Source organism: Eleutherodactylus coqui, chromosome 9, assembly GCF_035609145.1.
Source record: "Eleutherodactylus coqui strain aEleCoq1 chromosome 9, aEleCoq1.hap1, whole genome shotgun sequence".
Classification (NCBI taxonomy): Eukaryota; Metazoa; Chordata; class Amphibia; order Anura; family Eleutherodactylidae; genus Eleutherodactylus; species Eleutherodactylus coqui.
Genome location: NC_089845.1, coordinates 45392611 through 45411566, shown reverse-complemented (window position 1 = coordinate 45411566; position 18956 = coordinate 45392611). Strand labels below are relative to the sequence as shown.

Here is an 18956-nt window from a genome sequence, read left to right as displayed (position 1 = left end):
TACCCAGCTCAGGAGATGTAGATATTCTCTATTGGCTGCCAACCAGCAATTTTTATTAATGTCCATGGGGTCATCTATATAAGCTCGTTCGAGATCAGTACATTGCATCCCCAATTCCTCCTCCAATCTAGCCGTGGCCTTTTTGATTAAGGAAATAAAGGATTTTAAACATCCTTGTAGATAGGATTTAAAAGTGTCCCACATCAAGAGATTTATCAGGATACGGGGTATGGGCCATGAGGAACTTGAGTAACCGACCTGGGATACGGTCAGATGTTCCCAGAAGGGACAACTAGAAGGGGTGTACCATCCATCTGCCGGAGGGTCATAGGGTGGATGGAGAGTTTCAACCAAATCAGGGATTGGTCTGATACCCCTCTTAGCAGATGCATGATAATTGAGACGTTGGAAAATAGAGATGGTAAGTCTAAAATATAATCAATACAGCTTAAGGCATGTCTGTGGGCAGTGTGGCATGAGTAGTCTTGTAAATTATGGTGAAAGACACACCATAGATCTTCCTGTTTTAGAGATTATTGCAGTGAACCTAGAAAAGCCCTTTCTCTTTAGGACGAGGCGCCCTTCTTTTTGCAAATCTGCCTAGCTTGGAGTCCATGATCATGTTTATGTCCCCCCATACAAATCACAGTAGCATATGGGTAAGAAGCAGCGAAGGAGATACCTTCTGGTATGAGAGCTACAGATGCGGGAGAACGGTTATAAAAACAAAGAAGGACATACGATATGTTATTTATCCTTGCCTTTGCAAATACAAATATTTCCTCTGGGTCCGCTCGGGTATGTTTGTGTTCCCATCTGCAAAGAAGTTTGGACTAAGAGTGAAACCCCCCTGGAATATGATGTATGGCACACATGGTATGACCACTGTACCCATGGCTTTAGTAGTAGAGTTGTTGCTTGGGTGAGGTAAGTCTCCCGTAAACAAAGGCTATGTGGCCTTCATGATCGTTTCTGCGAAAAAATCCTGGAACATTTCCTAGGGGAGCCCATGCCCTGAATGTTCCATGACATAAAGGTCACTCGACCATTAAGGACATTCAATTATATAGAAATCTAGGGCTTTATCTATCACTCCAGACATATACAAATTCAGATACGCAAAGTAATAAATCTGAGTGAAAACCAAAGTTGTGTAACAGTTTGGTTACAGGAAACATTTTCAGCATTGCATACGAACTATGTGGCATAGTTAAATATGATGAGCAGGAATAATTGAGATCAAGGTCAAACAGTTGCATAATAGGCAACCAACTGAACCATAAAAAAATAAATTCTACGTGGTCAAATAACTTGGTGGATTCCTGTGTAGTTTAGTTGGGTCTTAGCTACACATGTGGTATGTTGGTAATGAAATTTTAGGCATACTATTGCCATTGACCCGTTTTAGAATAGTTTCGCCCCATATTGGTTTTTATGGGCGTATCAGAATTCTCTATAAAAATTCTATAGCACTAACATACTGGTATTATGAGATTAAAAATATATAGGGGGAGAGTAGTGATAAGCAATGGGGCCTGTTTCAGGGGTCTACCCAGGATAAAATACAGGCTACATGAACCCCCTCTCGGCTAAACATAGATGAGAATTATTTTCTAACAGTTTCCATCTAATGAGCATTCCACTTACATAAATGTTATAGGGATGCAGCAGTCAGGAAAAGAGGAAATCATATTTTCTCCAATCGGGGCTTGGTCAAGATCAATTCCTCCGCCTTGGCTGGAGAGGCAAAGAACCCAGTGCAGTCTTCCATCAATCACTCGGAGTCAAGCAGGATTTGTCATGGAGTATGACAACTGAAGTCTACAAAGTTTTCATTTGATTCCAATAAAGGTTTCCCTCTGTTCTTGTAGATCCTCCGAGAAGTCAGAGAAGAGGGAGATGGCTAAATTCTCATATCGAATTTTACCATGGCAGCGAGCAGCTTGCAGAACGATGTCATGATCTCTACAATTCAGTAGGCATACCAGTAGGGGTCTTGGTGAGCCTCTGAAAACAACAGGTCTTGCTGGGATTTTGTGGGCTCTCTCCACTATAAAGGCTCTAGAAAAAGGTGCATCAGGAAAAAGTTCACGGAGCCACTTTTCGACAAACTCCTCTATCCTTTGCCCCTCCACTCTCTTCAGCATGCCCACGATGCAGAGACAGTTTCTTCTAAAGCAATTCTCTAGGTCAGTGGTTCTCAACCTTTTTTTTAGCCCAGTGCCCCCTTTAGGTGTTGGGATGGTGGCCAATACCCCCCAAGCCTTACTAGTTTAAACTCATTCAAAGTTTACCTTGTTTACAAAGTTAAAAGTGCAAATTAAAATACTAAATATTTTTTTTTGGAAAGTTTGACAGTGTTTAACAGATTAGCATTAATTGTGAAAACGTGTCTATCATTACCAAAGAAGTATTTTAGTCAGCTAAATTTTAGCTGCTAAAATATAGGTGCTAAATATTTACAAACAGGTTAATTGTGGATACAATAATAGGCTTTATTGCAGAAGATAATTTTTTTGTGAAGCAAGCAATAATACCATCTTTAATTATCATTCCATAGAAACGTACAATTTATAAAGAAAATGCAATATACACCTTAATCCTTAATGGTCAGAAGACTAATTAACATGCAAGAACAATGAAATATGACTAATAATAATAATGTTTGCCACAATCAATCTGTGTCATTAATGGCTGCCTTGGGCCTGATGAGCGGACACCAATTTCACGATATCTGGTTCTATCTTCGTCGACTGCAGTCTCAAGTCGCCCCTTACACATATCTGAAGTTTGTTTCTCGCTTTTGTCAGGAGCTGCTGAACCTCGCTGAAACCCCTCTCCACTAAGTACGTAAATGGAAAAGCTAACACGAGCAACTTATCTTCCTGCCACAGGATAGGACAGGATAGGAATTCTTCACTTTCACCCAAAAACATTTATAGCCACATTGTTGAAAAAGTGCTTGGGCTTCGCTATCGTGTTTCAAGTCGATCAACTGCTCTTGTAATCTGGAATAAAATTCTTCTGTGTCTGCTCAAAATGGATTGATTACCCACGTTGGTATTTCAAGGGTACATAGATCATGTAACCTAGCTTGCATGTCTTCTTTGGCTTGTTTGAGGTTGAGCAAAATACGTTTTAGTCTGCATCTTGAATTTTGTCTCCGTCTTTGCGTGCAATTTCTTAAAGACTCGGAAACTTACAGAGCTCGCGTCAATTCACGTTATTGGTATGAAGGTCCAGTTTGTCAATGAAGGAAGAGATTATACCTTTAGCATTAATGAAATTCATTTTGTCCCCTTGTAGCTTTGTGTTCACCTCGTTGAGTTTGCAGTTCGATTGCATCACAAAGGCTTAGGTCAATCAGCCAAATAAACTCGTTAGAGTTCGTAGAAGCGTAGTCAGCACTTTCCTCACTTTGGTGTGTAGCAGCAGACATTTGAATTCTTCGTCATGGTCTTGACAGAGCTTACGGAAAAGATGTTCATTCAAAGAGTGCTCTTTTATCTTGTTAGCAGCATTAATTATGTAGCGCAAAGAATCATGCAATCTCTCACATAAATGTTTAGCAACAAGGTGCTGCTGATGAATCACACAGTGGACTGCCATTATGGCAGGTATAGCAAATTTTAAATGGACTGTAAATCCACGATATTGACCAATCATGAATGTAGTTTCGTCGGTTGCACAAGCAAGTACATTTGTGAAATGTATGTGTTTTTCTGGGAAAAATCCTTCCACTATTTTGCATATAGCGGAGCCTTTCATGTCGGTGGTTAAATATCTGGTAAACAACAGTTCCTCCACTACCTCTTCATTCCAAATAATGAAACGAACATAAGCTAGCAGCAAAGCTTCATTGTCTACAACCGTTGACTTGTCAATTTGCATTACAAATCCTGTGTTCTTTACCACATCCAAAAGCATTTCTTCCACATCAGCAGCCATCTCATCAATTCTTCTTGAAACGGTGTCATTACTCAAGGGAATCGATTTCACCATGGCACACTCGTCAGGCCCCAGCATAGTACTGACAATCTCTTTAATTGTGGGTAATACAAGTGTTTCTCCAATAGTATATGATTTGCCACATTACGCTATTAATAAAGAGACTTTATAGGAAGCAAGGAGGCCTTTGTCAGCACTGAGAGCAGATTTTCCAAATAGCTTGCCTACAGTGCTGCGGTTCTTAAACTTTGACTTTAAACCTTGGAAAAATGAAATAGGCTTACCCACATTGTCTGAATGCATTTTTGCAAGGTGATCACTCAGTCTCAAAGGCTTCATAGCTTCATTCAAAAATGCCTTCTAACAAACGAAGCACAAGGGAAGCTGTCCGTTTATAGAAGGGATGAATCTGTATTTCAAGTATTCAATTGCATATTGACAGCATTTCTTCTTCTCAGCCATTTTTAAAAGTATGCTTCAAGAATGCACTGCTTATGTTGCTCTTTCATATAATGATGTATGACTTTTAGAACTCCATAACTCGACTCCACTACAGATCAATCACACTGGATAACCTAAAAAACAACCTAACCCGCTGTATTCCATAATGCCACTGATTGGCTGAAACTTTCAATTGTGTGGGTCTCTGGGAGTTGTAGTTTATATCAGTGTTCTGAAAAGACACTTGACATCCACTAAGACTACAACTCCCAGAGACACGCACAAGTGAAAGTTTGAAGCGGTTCAGGCCAATCAGCGGCATTATGGAATACAGCGGGTTAGTTTGTGCTGTTGGTTATCCAGTGTTATGAAGTGTGATTGATCTGTAGCAGAGTCATTGAGTTATAAAAAGTCATACATTATATGATAGAGGCGCGCAGGCTACACACAACTCCCATTACATGTAAATGATTCATATGAAAATAATTGCTGCTGTTTTTGTCAGTTTCAGATTTCACAGATTGTTTTCAGACAGATTATTAGAGACGAAAACTGAGGTATCACTACTAATTTTTAGAAAAATGTAGTTGCTAGACAAAAAAAAAAAAATCAACAAAGCAAACACAGAATGCCTCCCTACCGCCCCCTTAATGTTCCAACACCTCCCTGCCACCCCTTTTCGTTCCACCGAGAAATAAAAACTCCCCCCAGGGGGCAATAACGCCCACGTTGAGAACCACTGCTCTAGGTCATCCACTGCAGCAGGAAGTGGAGTCGCAAAGTCATCCAAGGTATAAATCATGTCCTCCACATGCATGACACGGTCTCACAGGTTCTGCAGGTCTTGATGTACGAGACCAACATCTACTGTGACCTCATCAATTTTACCCATGATGGCAGCAGTAGATGATTGGATGGCTGAAAGGAGTTGATCGAATACCTGTTTTAATGTCAGATCTTGTTCTGTGGACCTAGTTGCTGGGTCTGGAGTCAGTGGTGTTTTATTAGAAAGAGCACTTGAAGAGTCAGGGATCCCAGTTTTACTCCAAGGTCATGTCTGCCAAACTCCTTGAGTCGTTCCATGATGGAAGATTGCTGAGTAAGCCCCATTCGACCAATATCAGTTTGGCCCCTGTGCTTTTTAGTTTCGGAGGGGATTTCGAAAATAGATATGTGGTCCCCTTAAGAGGTCAGGAAGTAGAATAGTATATAAATTGTTGCGCTGCTGCACTCTATCTCCAGGGGGAGCACACAATGACTGACAAAACTGTAGTTCTCTATAAGGGACACAAAGTCTCTCTGTATAGGAATGGAGAGCCACTCACCACTCCCCAGGACAGTCCACACAGAGCTGGCACAGCTCCCACATGTCTGTAGGCCACCATATTCCTCCAAGTGTGTGCATCCAAGAGAGGCCTCCAAGAAGATGTAAAGGCAGTGGGAGGGCAGTGGACATGCCATGGACTTTACTACAGGAACTACAGGGTTTCTATGTCCTCTTCTCCCCTTACTCCCCCTGCATCTCCCTCCAAGCTGCAACCAAAGGATGAAGGCCAAGTGTTAAGATGGCGGTCACTTGCCCAGTGCTTGCTTACCAGCACAGCTGACCACTACTCCCGCCAGATTTACCTTTAACCACCGCAGCCTGTTTCCAGGTATGTTCTGCTGCAAACCTGGGCACTTAGAAGCTTAGGATAAGTACAGGATGTCTGTTAAAGCTGGTTACACGCAGGAGCTCCTACTCCGTGCATCCGGCCATGCTAGGCTGTAGTCACGCCACAAAGTGAGGCATTTTTACTTTATAGGTGGGCACTCAAAGAGGGGGATTATTGCCTATAAAAAGGTATACAGGGGGTATTACTACTTTTAAGGGAGGACTACTGTGGGTTTTATTACTATGTAGAAGAACAAAAGGAACACAAAGGAGAGCAATATTATTCTTTGGGGTACTAACAGTCACACTTTTACTGTGTGGTGAACTAATAAAGCCTGTGATGCAAGTTTATGGGTAATAATAGCTAGGATACTATTAATTTTGAAGCATGGCATTGGAGGGCACTGTGCCACACAGCAGGTTCACTAACAGGGGCAGATAGGGCAGTAATAGACACAGAATTGGGGGTAGCAGTAGGATGAAGGCTTTGTGTATTTTGGTAAAGGTCTTTGTGATACTGGAAAAACAAAAAAGCCAAAGATGTCTGTGTTGCAAACTTGCAGAAACAAGTCATGGCTGGAAGAAGTCACCAAGGTGCTCTGGGCTCACCCCACCGTTCCCCCGAGCACGCTCGGACCAGTAAGCAGCTACTCGAGATGAGCGATGCTTGCTCGAGTAACTGCTATTTCCAAGAGTGCTTGCTCATCTCTAGCCCTGTCCCTGATGGTGGGAGATCCATCAACTATTGATGACCTATCCAGCGCATCGGGCATCAGTTGATAAAAAGCTCAAAATACCCCTTTATCCGAGGAATGAAAAGAGTCTCTAAGGGGGTCTTCACACTAGATGGAGTTTATCCATGCACACAGTTCTGCATCCCCATGTTATACTATAAGGCTTCAAATACGCATCATTTGAAATCTTCACATTTCAAACCTTTTCTGCATGTCTTTTTACTGCAGTGGAAAAGGTTACCGCTGCGGAATTAACAATGTCTTACGGAACGGCTGTCGCGGATTTCTAACCTACAGGAGATGTAATTCCGCAATTAGTCTAAGGGAAAAAATGCAAGAAATTCCACAAAAACATGTTCCACAGAAAACATTCCACTATTAAAAATGCTACAAAATCCGCATTATTTGACAAAATCCACAACTGTACTCCATGTTGCAGACAAATTCTGTCCGTGTGAAAGCTCTCTTATGAAGCTGAAGGGTGTTCATGTGCATTACAATACCTCTCCTCTAGGTCCTCGGCTTCCGTCTTCACCCTACATTTTGTAAGCAAAACAGAAAATAACTAAAATCAGTCCACGTATTTTAGGATTTTATGCATATATTAGCAAAAAGCATTACGGTTACCCTTATTCCTGGAGGTCCAGCTTGACCGGCTTCACCCTTCACCCCCTGCAAGCAAGTAGCATAGAAATCTGAATGAAAGAAATGAACCAGATAGAACATCTGAACTTGTAAATAGTTTTTAAAGGCGCAGTAGTCCGTTATTATTGGTGTAAAAGTATTGTACTATAACACTGAGGGAAGGACTTTAGCAAAATGTAAAAGCCCCTCGAAATTTAAAGGAAAGTAGGGATTTGAAAGGCTATACAACCCGGTATTCTGCGTCGTTATTTACATGGCTATTTTATACATTTAGGACCTCCACCTCTCAGGAAAACGGGGATAACCTGATGGATGCTCGGCAATCCTATCCAGCCAAGAAAATGTGCAGCTCTCACTTTTTAGAACTTTATTGCCATATTCACATAGCGATGTCTATGTTCCATCCGTGAAAATCGGATGCAAAACACATCGGAAAACACACCAACACCTCTCCATTGTGCATGGATCCCGCACATTGCATTTGCTATTCTCTGTTCTCACGGACAAGAATACCAGTAGGACATATGGCTATTTTTCTAACACAGACTATCAATCAGTGTGAAAAAATGTTTGTGTGGATAGCTTGATGGTTTATTGTGGTCCATATGCTGGATCCACATTGGGGGGGGGGGAAATAGACTGAACTAGATGGACATGTCTTTTTTCAGCCTAACATGCAATGTTACTATGTTACATAGCCCTAAAATACTGGAATTGTATTCCAATGCATCAGATCACGTCTGTATTTTCGTGATGTAAAAGCGCCCGGCCGGCCAATATAGTGCTGGGCGTTTTTACGTCGGGCCCAGAAGATAGTCCTGGAACTGTCTTTTGGGCTGGAATACATCAGCCACTGCATGGGCTCCTATGGGAGCCAATGACAGCGACCAGAGAAGGGAGGTGGGGGGGAGTTTAGCAGCATGACTGCTAAACTCCCTCCCTCTTCTCTTCTTCCCTCCGGCTGATTCCAATGAGAGGGGCGGGAGGGGGTGGGGTTAAGAGTCATCCCGCCTCTTCCTAATGCTGGTTGTGGACAAGGGGTGGGGCATAAGTTAAGCCTAAACAGAATAGCTAAGCTCCAGCCCTCTTCCCGCCCCTTGTCCACAGCGAACAATGGGAGGAGGTGGGATGGGGCAGTGCTTAGCTATCCCACCCCCTCCCATTGGAATCAGCCGGAAAGGAGCAGAAAGTAGATGAGCCGGCAAGGGGGAGGGAAGGGGAAGGCTAAACGGCATGGCAGCCTCTGCATTTATGCGTCGGGGCCCATGCAGTGTGAACGGGCACACAAACGTGGTATTAGTGTATCTTGACGCCACCAGGAATTCCTGGTAGAGTCAGGATTGACAGGGGGTGACGGCCCCTGCAGCTGGATTGGCTGGACAGAGTTCTCGGCAGCAGGTCCTGGAACGTGCGTTCAGATCTGTAGAGAAGCCATACAGCAGCAAGTGAGTTCCCCGCTGGCAGACCACAAGGCAGACCCCCTCCCTGACTGCACAAGCACAGTGCCACTTCAGGCAAGTCACTTTGCCGGGAGCGGCAGTGAGGGATCAGTGATATGAGTGCTGGAAGTGAGCGGAGAGCCAGCGGCCGGCCGAACTCACAGTGGTTTTCCGGGAGCGACCCACAGCGAGCAGTGATGTGGCCGGGACAACGCAGCAGAGAGCCTGCGGCTGTGACGGAGGGGTGAGCCGGCAGCCGCCTATGAGGCCATGGCTGAAATGCCGCCCACGAGCAAGCACACACTCTGCAGCGTCTGCATTTCTTACTGCTAGCGCTGCCGGCCTACACGGAGAGTTCCTATTCTGTTTAGGCTTAACTTATGACATGTAAATGCTGGCAGTAAGAAACCCACACTGTGCGATTAGGACCTTCGTCCCTTCACCCTATCAGAAACTAGGGGTGTAACAGGGGCGTTCCTCCTGTTAAACCCCTAGCTTCCGGTGGCGTCAAGGTACACTAATACCCACAAACGTTAGATTTGTGCGCCCGCGTTCACAAGGTTTTACACCTCACATCGTAGCGTACATCGGGCGGCCGTGAAAACACTGGCCGATATATGCTCGTGTAAATAAGCCCTAAGGTAGTAACTGGTTTGGTAATCTTCATAGATTCCCAACACGTGTAGACTTCAGTGGAGAGCACCATGAACATGAGCTGCCATCACTCCCATTTATGGATGCAATACGGGGTTAGTCGGAGTCTGAGTTCCAGAAGTGGCAACAAGACTCCAACCAAATTTAGCACCATTTCATCTTGGAAAATAATAGAGTGTATAATGGCAGCCGGACAGAACCCATCATAGTCCATAGTCCATAGCAGTTGGCATCCAGCATGTGCCGGATCCAGCACTTCCAGTTTTACCATTACTCAGCTCCCAGGACAGAGACAAACTAGGAATTAAACAGCGCGAGTGTGAACGAGCTACAAGTTAAGCGTAGATGTATTTTGTATATTGTTACCTTGGCAGTAAACAAGCTAGTGCAATACGTTACAAATAGGTTACCTGATTTCCTTTCGCTCCATCATATCCACTATCGCCCTGTAACACAGTTTATCAAACTTTTATTTTTAAGAAATGCAAAAAATATTATAAAACATTTAGAAAATTTTTATTTTCTCCAAAACAAACGGAAAATTACAGAAGCAGCAAAAAAGAAAGCTTTTTTGACATGCGTTTTTTCCCTTAACTTTGTAGTTTTTGATACAGTGGATGTGATAGTAGAACAGTACTACAACCGTCCTATCGCCAGTCCCTTCTGTCTTGCAGCGGTAGCGTTGCAACTACCCACACGTGACTGTTACAGCCAATCAGGGGACAATGATGGGCTGCAATTGTCATGTGTGGGTAGTTAAATCATCATCACTGCAGGGCAACAGAGACCGAGGGAATCGCTGGAGCGGTAGCTGGACATTTTGTAGTAGTTTTATCACATGCCCCTGTTTTCTGCACCAAACTACCACTTTTAAGGTTATGGACACCTTTAACATGGAGAACCTGATTTTTCAGTATGTTAGAAGTTAGGCTGAGTTGCGCTAAGTTTCCAGCTGCAATCCTTCCTTCATTTTCAGAGCCCCTAAAATTCTGTTTGCAATCTCTGCCTAGTTTATAACTGTTCTCATGGGTTGCTGCAGCCTGTCACTAAGCGTTAAAGGGGTTGTCCCGCGCCGAAACGTTTTTTTTTTTTTTTCAATAGCCCCCCGTTCGGCGCGAGACAAACCCGATGCAGGGGTTAAAAAAAAAAACCGGATAGTGCTTACCTGAATCCCCGCGCTCCGGTGACTTCTTACTTACCTTGCGAAGATGGCCGCCGGGATCTTCACCCTCGGTGGACCGCAGGTCTTCTGTGCGGTCCATGCCGATTCCAGCCTCCTGATTGGCTGGAATCGGCACGTGACGGGGCGGAGCTACGAGGAGCCGCTCTCCGGCACGAGCGGCCCCATTCAGAAAAGAAGAAGACCGGACTGCGCAAGCGCGTCTAATCGGGCGATTAGACGCTGAAAATTAGACGGCACCATGGAGACGAGGACGCTAGCAACGGAGCAGGTAAGTGAATAACTTCTGTATGGCTCATAATTAATGCACAATGTATATTACAAAGTGCATTAATATGGCCATACAGAAGTGTATAACCCCACTTTGTTTCGCGGGACAACCCCTTTAAGTATCAGCTTTACCCTTTTACAGCCCAGCAGTGATCTCTTATCCCTTGTGCTGACAAACACTGATGCTGCGGAAAGTGTCTTTCCCCCTTCCTCCTAGGCAGAGTCTGCTGTAGGTACTCTCCTCTCTCTCTGCACTGATACGCAGCCTGTATGATTCATCCCCTCCCTTTTGCCAAAAGGTGCTTTTACACGGGATGAGCTGTCGGGCACAGATGCCTGACAAGTCGTCCCAGCAATAATTGTTCCTGTGCTTTTAGACAGGAATGAACATCGCTGACTGCATGGAGGCGGAGCGGACTGGCGATCGTTCTGGCCCTCCCACCTCCATTCACAGTAAACAGACCATCGTTCATAAGTCAATGATTGTCTATTTGCACGGTACAATAAGTCATTCAGTTTTCTGCATGCAGACACACAATAATGAACGAGAAGCGAACGAGTTCTCGCTCGTCCTTCAGTTGCTGCATGAATTTACACTGAAGGATAGTTGTTCAGATTCTCACTACATCATGGGAATCCAAACCATAATCGTTCTATGTAAGAGCACTGTGTTCTCCCTGGATGATGAGTGGATGATTTCACTTTGTGGTGGGGGGGGGGGGGGGGGTAGGGGGCTGTGATCCTCAATTCACATTGGTCAACCATGCGCTGTTTATCATGGTGCTTGCGAGTAACAGTAACAGACGCCATGATGGCGGAGAAATCTGACAGTAGCTAGCCCTAACCAGTATGAGGAAGCATGGATATGGATAGACCAAGTTACTTATGTGAACTTGTGGTGAAGCTGTAGTTAGGAATATTCTTTCGCACTCGGAGAGTGTGTTGGAACAGTAGTGGTAGTCAGACAGTTATTGTAAGAACTTCTAAGAAGTGTGTGCCACACTGACCCCGGAGGGTTCGCTGGTGCTGGAGTGGTTTTCAGGCATATGCCTTTGCTATGTGCACCTTCCCCTTGGAAGAACAAGATGAGCACAATCAGTTAGGTAGACGACTGTGACTGAGACTAGGTCTGTAACAGCTGAAGAGCCAAATCAATCAGGACTATAACTGAGACTATGGACAATGTATATGAGATATTTAGCTACAGAGAGAGGCCACCAACCGAGCGCCAAGTGATGGAAAGAACTGTATTGGAAACGTTGAGTTGCACCATCACCGAGAACTACTGTTCTTTTCAGTTGTAATGCAAGCATTGCGCCTCTTCTTCTAGAGAACAGTTATATACTATTGTACTATAGATTGTTTGAGCTTAAGGACTGTCTGTAAGTGGCTGAATCAGGCAGTTGACTTTTTCCCCCAGTGTTGGCCATGCTGCTTTGTTCAGTTAGCGCCCGCCTACAATTGTTGGGCACTTAACATTCCAGCGAATATCACTCCTGTGCTTTCATATTATTGCAGCCGTTCTGAGGTTCCCACCTTGCCTTCAGGCCAGACCAGGGTTTAGCAGCATTCCTACCTCTCCTGGAGCTGAGAGGTGTGGAGGTTGCAAGATTAATGTCAGTCAGCACCTGGTGCTAAGTAGCTCTGCTCCTATTTAAGCAGTGCTAACTGTTACTCCAGTGCTGGTCAATGATTCACTGCAGTTCTATGTTGGACAGCGACGGAGCAACACAGTGTGGTGGAAGCTCTGCTGGATAAGCTAAGTTCTTTGCTGTTTGGTTTGGTTTTGTTCTCCTTTTGTTTTGCGCTAGGGATCCCAGTTAGGGACTGGTTAGGGGCCCAGGTTCGAGTGTAGGCTCGCACTTATCAGCGCGGTCGGTCTGTCGAGTAGGCTGGGTCCCCTCCCGGGTTAGGGGACGATAGGGAGAGCATTCCCCTTTAGTTTTTGTTTCCTTTTGCACAGTTGTGCCTTTGATTTATGTTATTGTGGTTGCACGTTCTTAGGACGCAACACATATAGAAGCGGTGATGGCTCAGTAAATAGAGTCGGAGTGGGTTGGAGATCTGTTCAGGGGCATCGCCTGCATTCACCGTAAACAAGAAGTCAGTCATAGATGAACGACTGCCTGTTTGTAAGTCTGATTGTCATAAAATTTTTAGGTCTGCACAAACTGAATGACGAACAGTAAGAGAGAATCATCATTCATCGTTCAGTCAGTAGCATTTATAATGAATGATTATCATTCAGATTCAGTGTTCCGTGTAAAACAGGGGTGTCAAACTCATTTTCACCAAGGGCCACATCAGCCTTATGGGTGCCTTCAAAGGGCCGATTCTAACTGTAAGACAGTAAAGTAGAAGTGAATCCCACAGTGGCCTGATTGGTAGTAAGGTCCTCCATAGTGGCCAGTGACGCACACATTTTGCGCATACTCATGCACAGACGCACACCATTCGGCGCAGACGCACAGACGCACACCATTCGGCACAGACGCACACCATTCGGCGCAGACGCACAGACGCACACCATTCGGCGCAGACGCACGCACACCATTCGGCGCAGACGCACACCATTCGGCGCAGACGCACGCACACCATTCGGCGCAGACTCACGCACACCATTCGGCGCAGACGCACGCACACCGTGCTGCGCAGACGCACGCACACCATTCTGCGCATACAGACGCACACTATTCTGCGCATACACACGCACAGACGCACACCATTCGGCGCAGACGCACGCACACCATTCGGCGCAGACGCACGCACACCATGCTGCGCAGACGCACGCACACCATTCTGCGCATACAGACGCACACCATTCTGCGCATACAGACGCACACCATTCTGCGCATACAGACGCACACCATTCTGCACATACACACACACAGACGCACACCATTCTGCGCAGACGCACACCATTCTGCGCAGGCGCACGCACTCCATTCTGCGCAGGCGCACGCACTCCATTCTGCGCAGACGCACGCACTCCATTCTGCGCAGACGCACGCACTCCATTCTGCGCAGGTGCACGCACTCCATTCTGCGCAGGTGCACGCACTCCATTCTGCGCAGACGCACGCACACCATTCTGCGCAGACGCACGCACAGACGCACACCATTCTGCGCAGACGCAGACCATTCTGCGCATTCACACGCGCAGGCGCACACCATTCTAAACATATACGCACGCTATTAGAGATATATACATACAGACACACACATATATACATACAGACACACACATATATACATACATACACATATGCACACAAGGACACTTCTGCATTTTGATACACATATTTATACTTACCTGCATCCAATATGGTCCCACTGGCTGGTATACTGGCTGCTCTCAGTCCTTCTTGCACCAGTGAGAGGAGGTCAGCGCTGACCAGGCTCTCACCCTGGAGCTGCTCCTCCTCAGCGTCGCTCTCCTGCTGCACAGATCATGTTCTCTGCACTCTTCTTCCCTCCTCCGCGGCCGTTGTCAGTCTGCTATCGGCACTCCTCTATTACTGTCTGCACTAGACAAAACAAGCTGAGTGAAGATCGCCTACTGACTTCAGCACGGAGGTGAGGGAACTTACTGCATAGCCGGCGGGCCACAGAAAATGAGGCGGCGGGCCGGATTCGGCCCGCGGGCCTTGTGTTTGACACCTGTGGTGTAAAAGGATCCTAGAGTATTCGGAGACTTTCTCACTTCTTGCACCTATAATTCTATGTGGGTGGGCATTGCCTAATCTGATGCAGGAAAAACTACCTTTTCATTGCATGATACATGCTCAGCTAATCTGTAGATAAAATACTAACTGGTTTTATTAGCAACCAATAAAAGCTTAAATGAAACTTTACGGAATACTGAAATGTAACTTTAGATTAAGTCATTATTTTATAATTTACCTTGCATCCTTTTAGTCCTTGGATTCCCATTAAGCCTTGTAATCCAAGCAAACCTGGATCGCCTCTTTGCCCCTGTGAAGATACATCAGTTATTTTTACAGGGTTTTCATAAATAAATCCGTTTACAAACCAAGTTCCTCTAAAGAAAATAGTTGCCGTGCTCATAAAATCCAAATGTTATTGCTCTCAGTAAAGGTCTATCCACACGGGTACGTTAAATGTCCAAGTTCCGTCCAATTTTGCAACTGACAGCACTTGGTCAGAACTTGGACGCATTAAAGATGTTTTCTGGGGAGAATACTCTTGATGACCTATCCTTAGGTCATTTTGTTGGAGATGGGATAGATTTGCTGCGGAATCTCCATGCAGACACTCCACGTGGAAATTCCGCGGCAAAGTAGACGAGATTTTGTTAATTTCGTCCACAAGCTGCGAAAATAATCTATACAAAACCTGCTTGTAAATTTACATGCTGTCACAGAATGTCAGTGAATATCACCGATTCCGCAGCGGAATTCACCTATTCTCAAAATGGTGTGGGTTTGTAGGCAGGCTTTCTGCTGATGATCTGCAGCGGAATGCCCACTGTAGACGCACTCCCTCTGTGAACTCTTTCCCTGCCGTGATCTACTTAGATCGCGGCAGGGAAAGGGTTAACAGCGGGACGCTGGCTGTGACTGACAGCCGGCTCCCGCTGCGGGATAGCGCGAGATCATATGTGATCTCGCGCTATCCCCAGGACGTAAGTTTACGCCCTGTTGCGGGAAGTACCCCGCTGCCAGGACGTAAACTTACGCCCTGGAGCGGGAAGGGGTTAAAGTGGTACAGCAAAATACATATTAAATATAAATATATGTAGTTTAGTATTGTCCTAATCCTGCTGACCCATTGAATAAAGATATCATACAATGTTTGCCGCAGTGTACATTTTAAGAACAAGACCCACCTAAAGATTGCGCAATAGCGTTTTGTTCCATTTCACTCCATTTTTTTAAATAGTCCATTAAATAGTACCATTGAAAAATACAACTCGTCCCGCAAAGAACAAGCCCTCATACAGCTACATTGATGATTTAATAAAAGAGTTATGATTTTTGAAAAGTGGAGAAAAAAACGAAAATGAAAAAAGGGGCGGTCCTTAAGGGGTTATAAGCAGCTCATTCTCAGTTAGCTGCTAAACAGCATGTAATATACATACTCAACAAGTACTGAAGTTCCAATAACCTGTGTCTCAGAGACGACTGCTGCGGGAATATGTGAACCATGTACCCCATACAGCATAATCTAGAAATGCACCTCAACATACTTCCCTGTAGGGCTTATAACAAGTAGATTTCTAAATCAAACAATTCCCTTATTATGGAGGTCCTATAATTGCTCGCTTACTTTCATTCCAGGAAATCCTTGTGGCCCTGGAGGCCCTCGGTCCCCGTGCATACCCTGCCATGCAGAAGAGTAATTAACAAATAAAAATTGTCCGGAACACAGAAAGTAAACCTAAACATGCAGCATTTTACTTTTGGCCCTGGTAGTCCATCTGCTCCTGGAAGTCCACATTCCCCTTGTTCACCCTGCAATGAGTGAAGACAAAGTCATTAGGAAAACAGACAAATGGAAAATAAATAATAAAGTGATCATGTGATGACTGGCTGGTAAAGGTTACAAAAAGCAAAATCAGTACTTCCAAAAGCATGTAAGCTACGACTGTGACAATACAGTATAAGCAAAAACATGTGGCAACGTCACTCATACAGTTAATATCTGATCAAGTTGCATCACTTATATTTACTAAAAAGGCAATATTTTAAGTGCATATTTTGATCAAAACACGTGGGCCCATAAAAAAGACGGATGAGAGAAGTCGATATGGCATGTCATGTTGTGAATAATCTGATGTCCGCTGTAAAGCAACCAGATACATTATTTGTATGTAACAAGTATTGCTCCAATAAAAACTTTTTGAACGAAAACACGTGGGCCCATTACACTTATGAAGTTTTATTGCCAACTTCGGCAAGCTTAGGCCCAAAGAGAGTTGTCTGTTAAAGTTAGAAAACCCATCTGTCCTAAGTCTTTTAATTAAACCATGTAGCCTGGTATCCTACTTTCCCTGAATTCATTTGGAGGCTTAGGCCCAATGCGAGGTATCTATTAGTGTTTAGACATGTCCAAAAACAAAGTTCACCTGAACATGGCAGATGGGCCAACATGTTTTGGTCAAAATATGTGCTAAAAACCTTGTTTTTTTATGTGGTTTGTATATAGTTATACAATTTTATTCAGATATTCAATGTGCGTGAGTGCTGTTACCACATCCTTTTACTTATACTGGTTGGTAAAAGATGTGATTGTTATAGAAATTGAAGGTAACTTGGTGGATGAGGGCCTGGACTATATTATTTCTTAAATTATAGAATGATAAGAAGTAATAACTTTTTTCTATGAAAACATGCAGTAGTAATGATAATATATCAGACTCTGTTCTCACTGGCGTCATGGGTTCTATTTTAAAGGGCCACTCAGATAATTAAAAAAAAAAAATCATTATATAGCTCGCCCCCCAGAATATGTAAGTGAGCTAGTGTTGCCTTAGTTATTCCTTTCTATTTTAAACTCCTGGTCTCTTTATTATCAGGTCATGTGATCTCAATTCAGACCAGCTTAGATTTACTTAGGGATATGCTGTCTGAAACTAGTGAAGTCTGAGTGATGCTGTTCCATGGTAGGATTCATGGATCACATGACCAGAAACTGCCCATGGATCACATGACCAGAAACTGCACAGAGAAGGACACCGGCCCAGAGAAGGACACAGGCATTCCTGTCACTGTTACTGGTGGTGATCACACAGACCCTGTCACACGGCTATAATAGAGGAGACCACAGCTCACCCTCCTGAAGGTATACTTCAGCTTATATAGAGGAAAAATACAAAAGTAATGATAAACTGTTCACCCAGCAGGCAAAATGGTATAGCATCTAGCTAATCTTGTGCTAATGCATCATGGGATAGATTTGAAAGTGAAAGTAAAAAAAATCTCAGCATCAAGATGGAGGCTGATCAGCATCAGACAGGGGGCTGCACTGCAAGGAAGTGGCTGCAATACACAAAGGAGACCTCCAGAGTGTGACAGGCAATCGGGTAAGAGGGCAGGGATGGAAAAATGTGTTTCCACCAGAGCTCTTTAACAGGAGCCATAATAGCGAATTTCCTTGACCTAGAATGGGTCTGTCAAATGTCTGCCTTTCATATTGTATAGAGTACTACAAATTGCTTCGCTATTCTAGCAGTCAAAGACTAATAGAAGCCACAGTCCTGGGAGCTCTTTAGAATTCAAATTGGAAGTAGTAATATAGGTATATTTTTCCGGTCTTAGTCTAAAGGCCCATTCACACAGCCACATTTTTGGGCCGTGTGATGTCCATGCATTTTTTGGAGATTCACATGGCCCCAAAATATAGCCTATGAGACTTTTCAGACAAATGATTTTTCACACAAACCAATGGTTTTCATTGATAAGAATAGGAAATGCAATGTGCAAGGTCCATCGAGATCGGATGGACGGTTGTCCGTGTGCTGTCCGATGCGAGTTCCATACAGCCGTACAAATTCTTTCTACAGTTAAGGTTCATACATGGCAGATTAGTAGTAGAAATGTCTTATTCTTCAATATTTCTAAGTTAGGGTTTGTAAAACAAAAGGGGTTTTCTGATTTTTTTCTTCAACAGTAGGCATTGTTATAAAACTACTAGATAGCCCGTCCCAGGGCGGTGACTGTAATAGAAAATTCATCCACTTAAGGGCACAGTTCTTGTCTAAGAACACCGACTGCAATCTATATAGATAGATATCCATGCTCATAAAAATTACTTAGTGGAATTAGGAATAACAGTTATAGTACTAAGGCATCAGCTATTTCCAATACACAAAATACTCAGGGTAAACCAACATGGAGGACCCTTTACGTGTTGCCCCTCTGCCCTACTTTCGGAGAAACTACAGAATTTTTCCTAAGCCTTTGCAGGCTTTTCTTTCATTTCTAGCGCATGTAATTAAAATATTTCCCAATAGACAACATTCCAGGTCA

General features: G+C 44.2%; 1 protein-coding gene across 1 annotated transcript in view; it reads right to left on the bottom strand.

Moving 5' to 3' along the window:
• LOC136578646 (collagen alpha-1(XXI) chain-like) overlaps nt 1-18956 on the bottom strand; it is a 116728-nt gene that overhangs the window by 15260 nt on the left and 82512 nt on the right. Inside the window, exons 20-25 of the mRNA XM_066578838.1 lie at nt 16386-16439; nt 16255-16308; nt 14869-14940; nt 9926-9961; nt 7405-7449; nt 7281-7313 (exon numbers count right to left, since the gene is read on the bottom strand). Coding sequence (XP_066434935.1) covers nt 7281-7313; nt 7405-7449; nt 9926-9961; nt 14869-14940; nt 16255-16308; nt 16386-16439 — 294 coding nt within the window. The remainder of the gene's footprint in view (nt 1-7280; nt 7314-7404; nt 7450-9925; nt 9962-14868; nt 14941-16254; nt 16309-16385; nt 16440-18956) is intronic.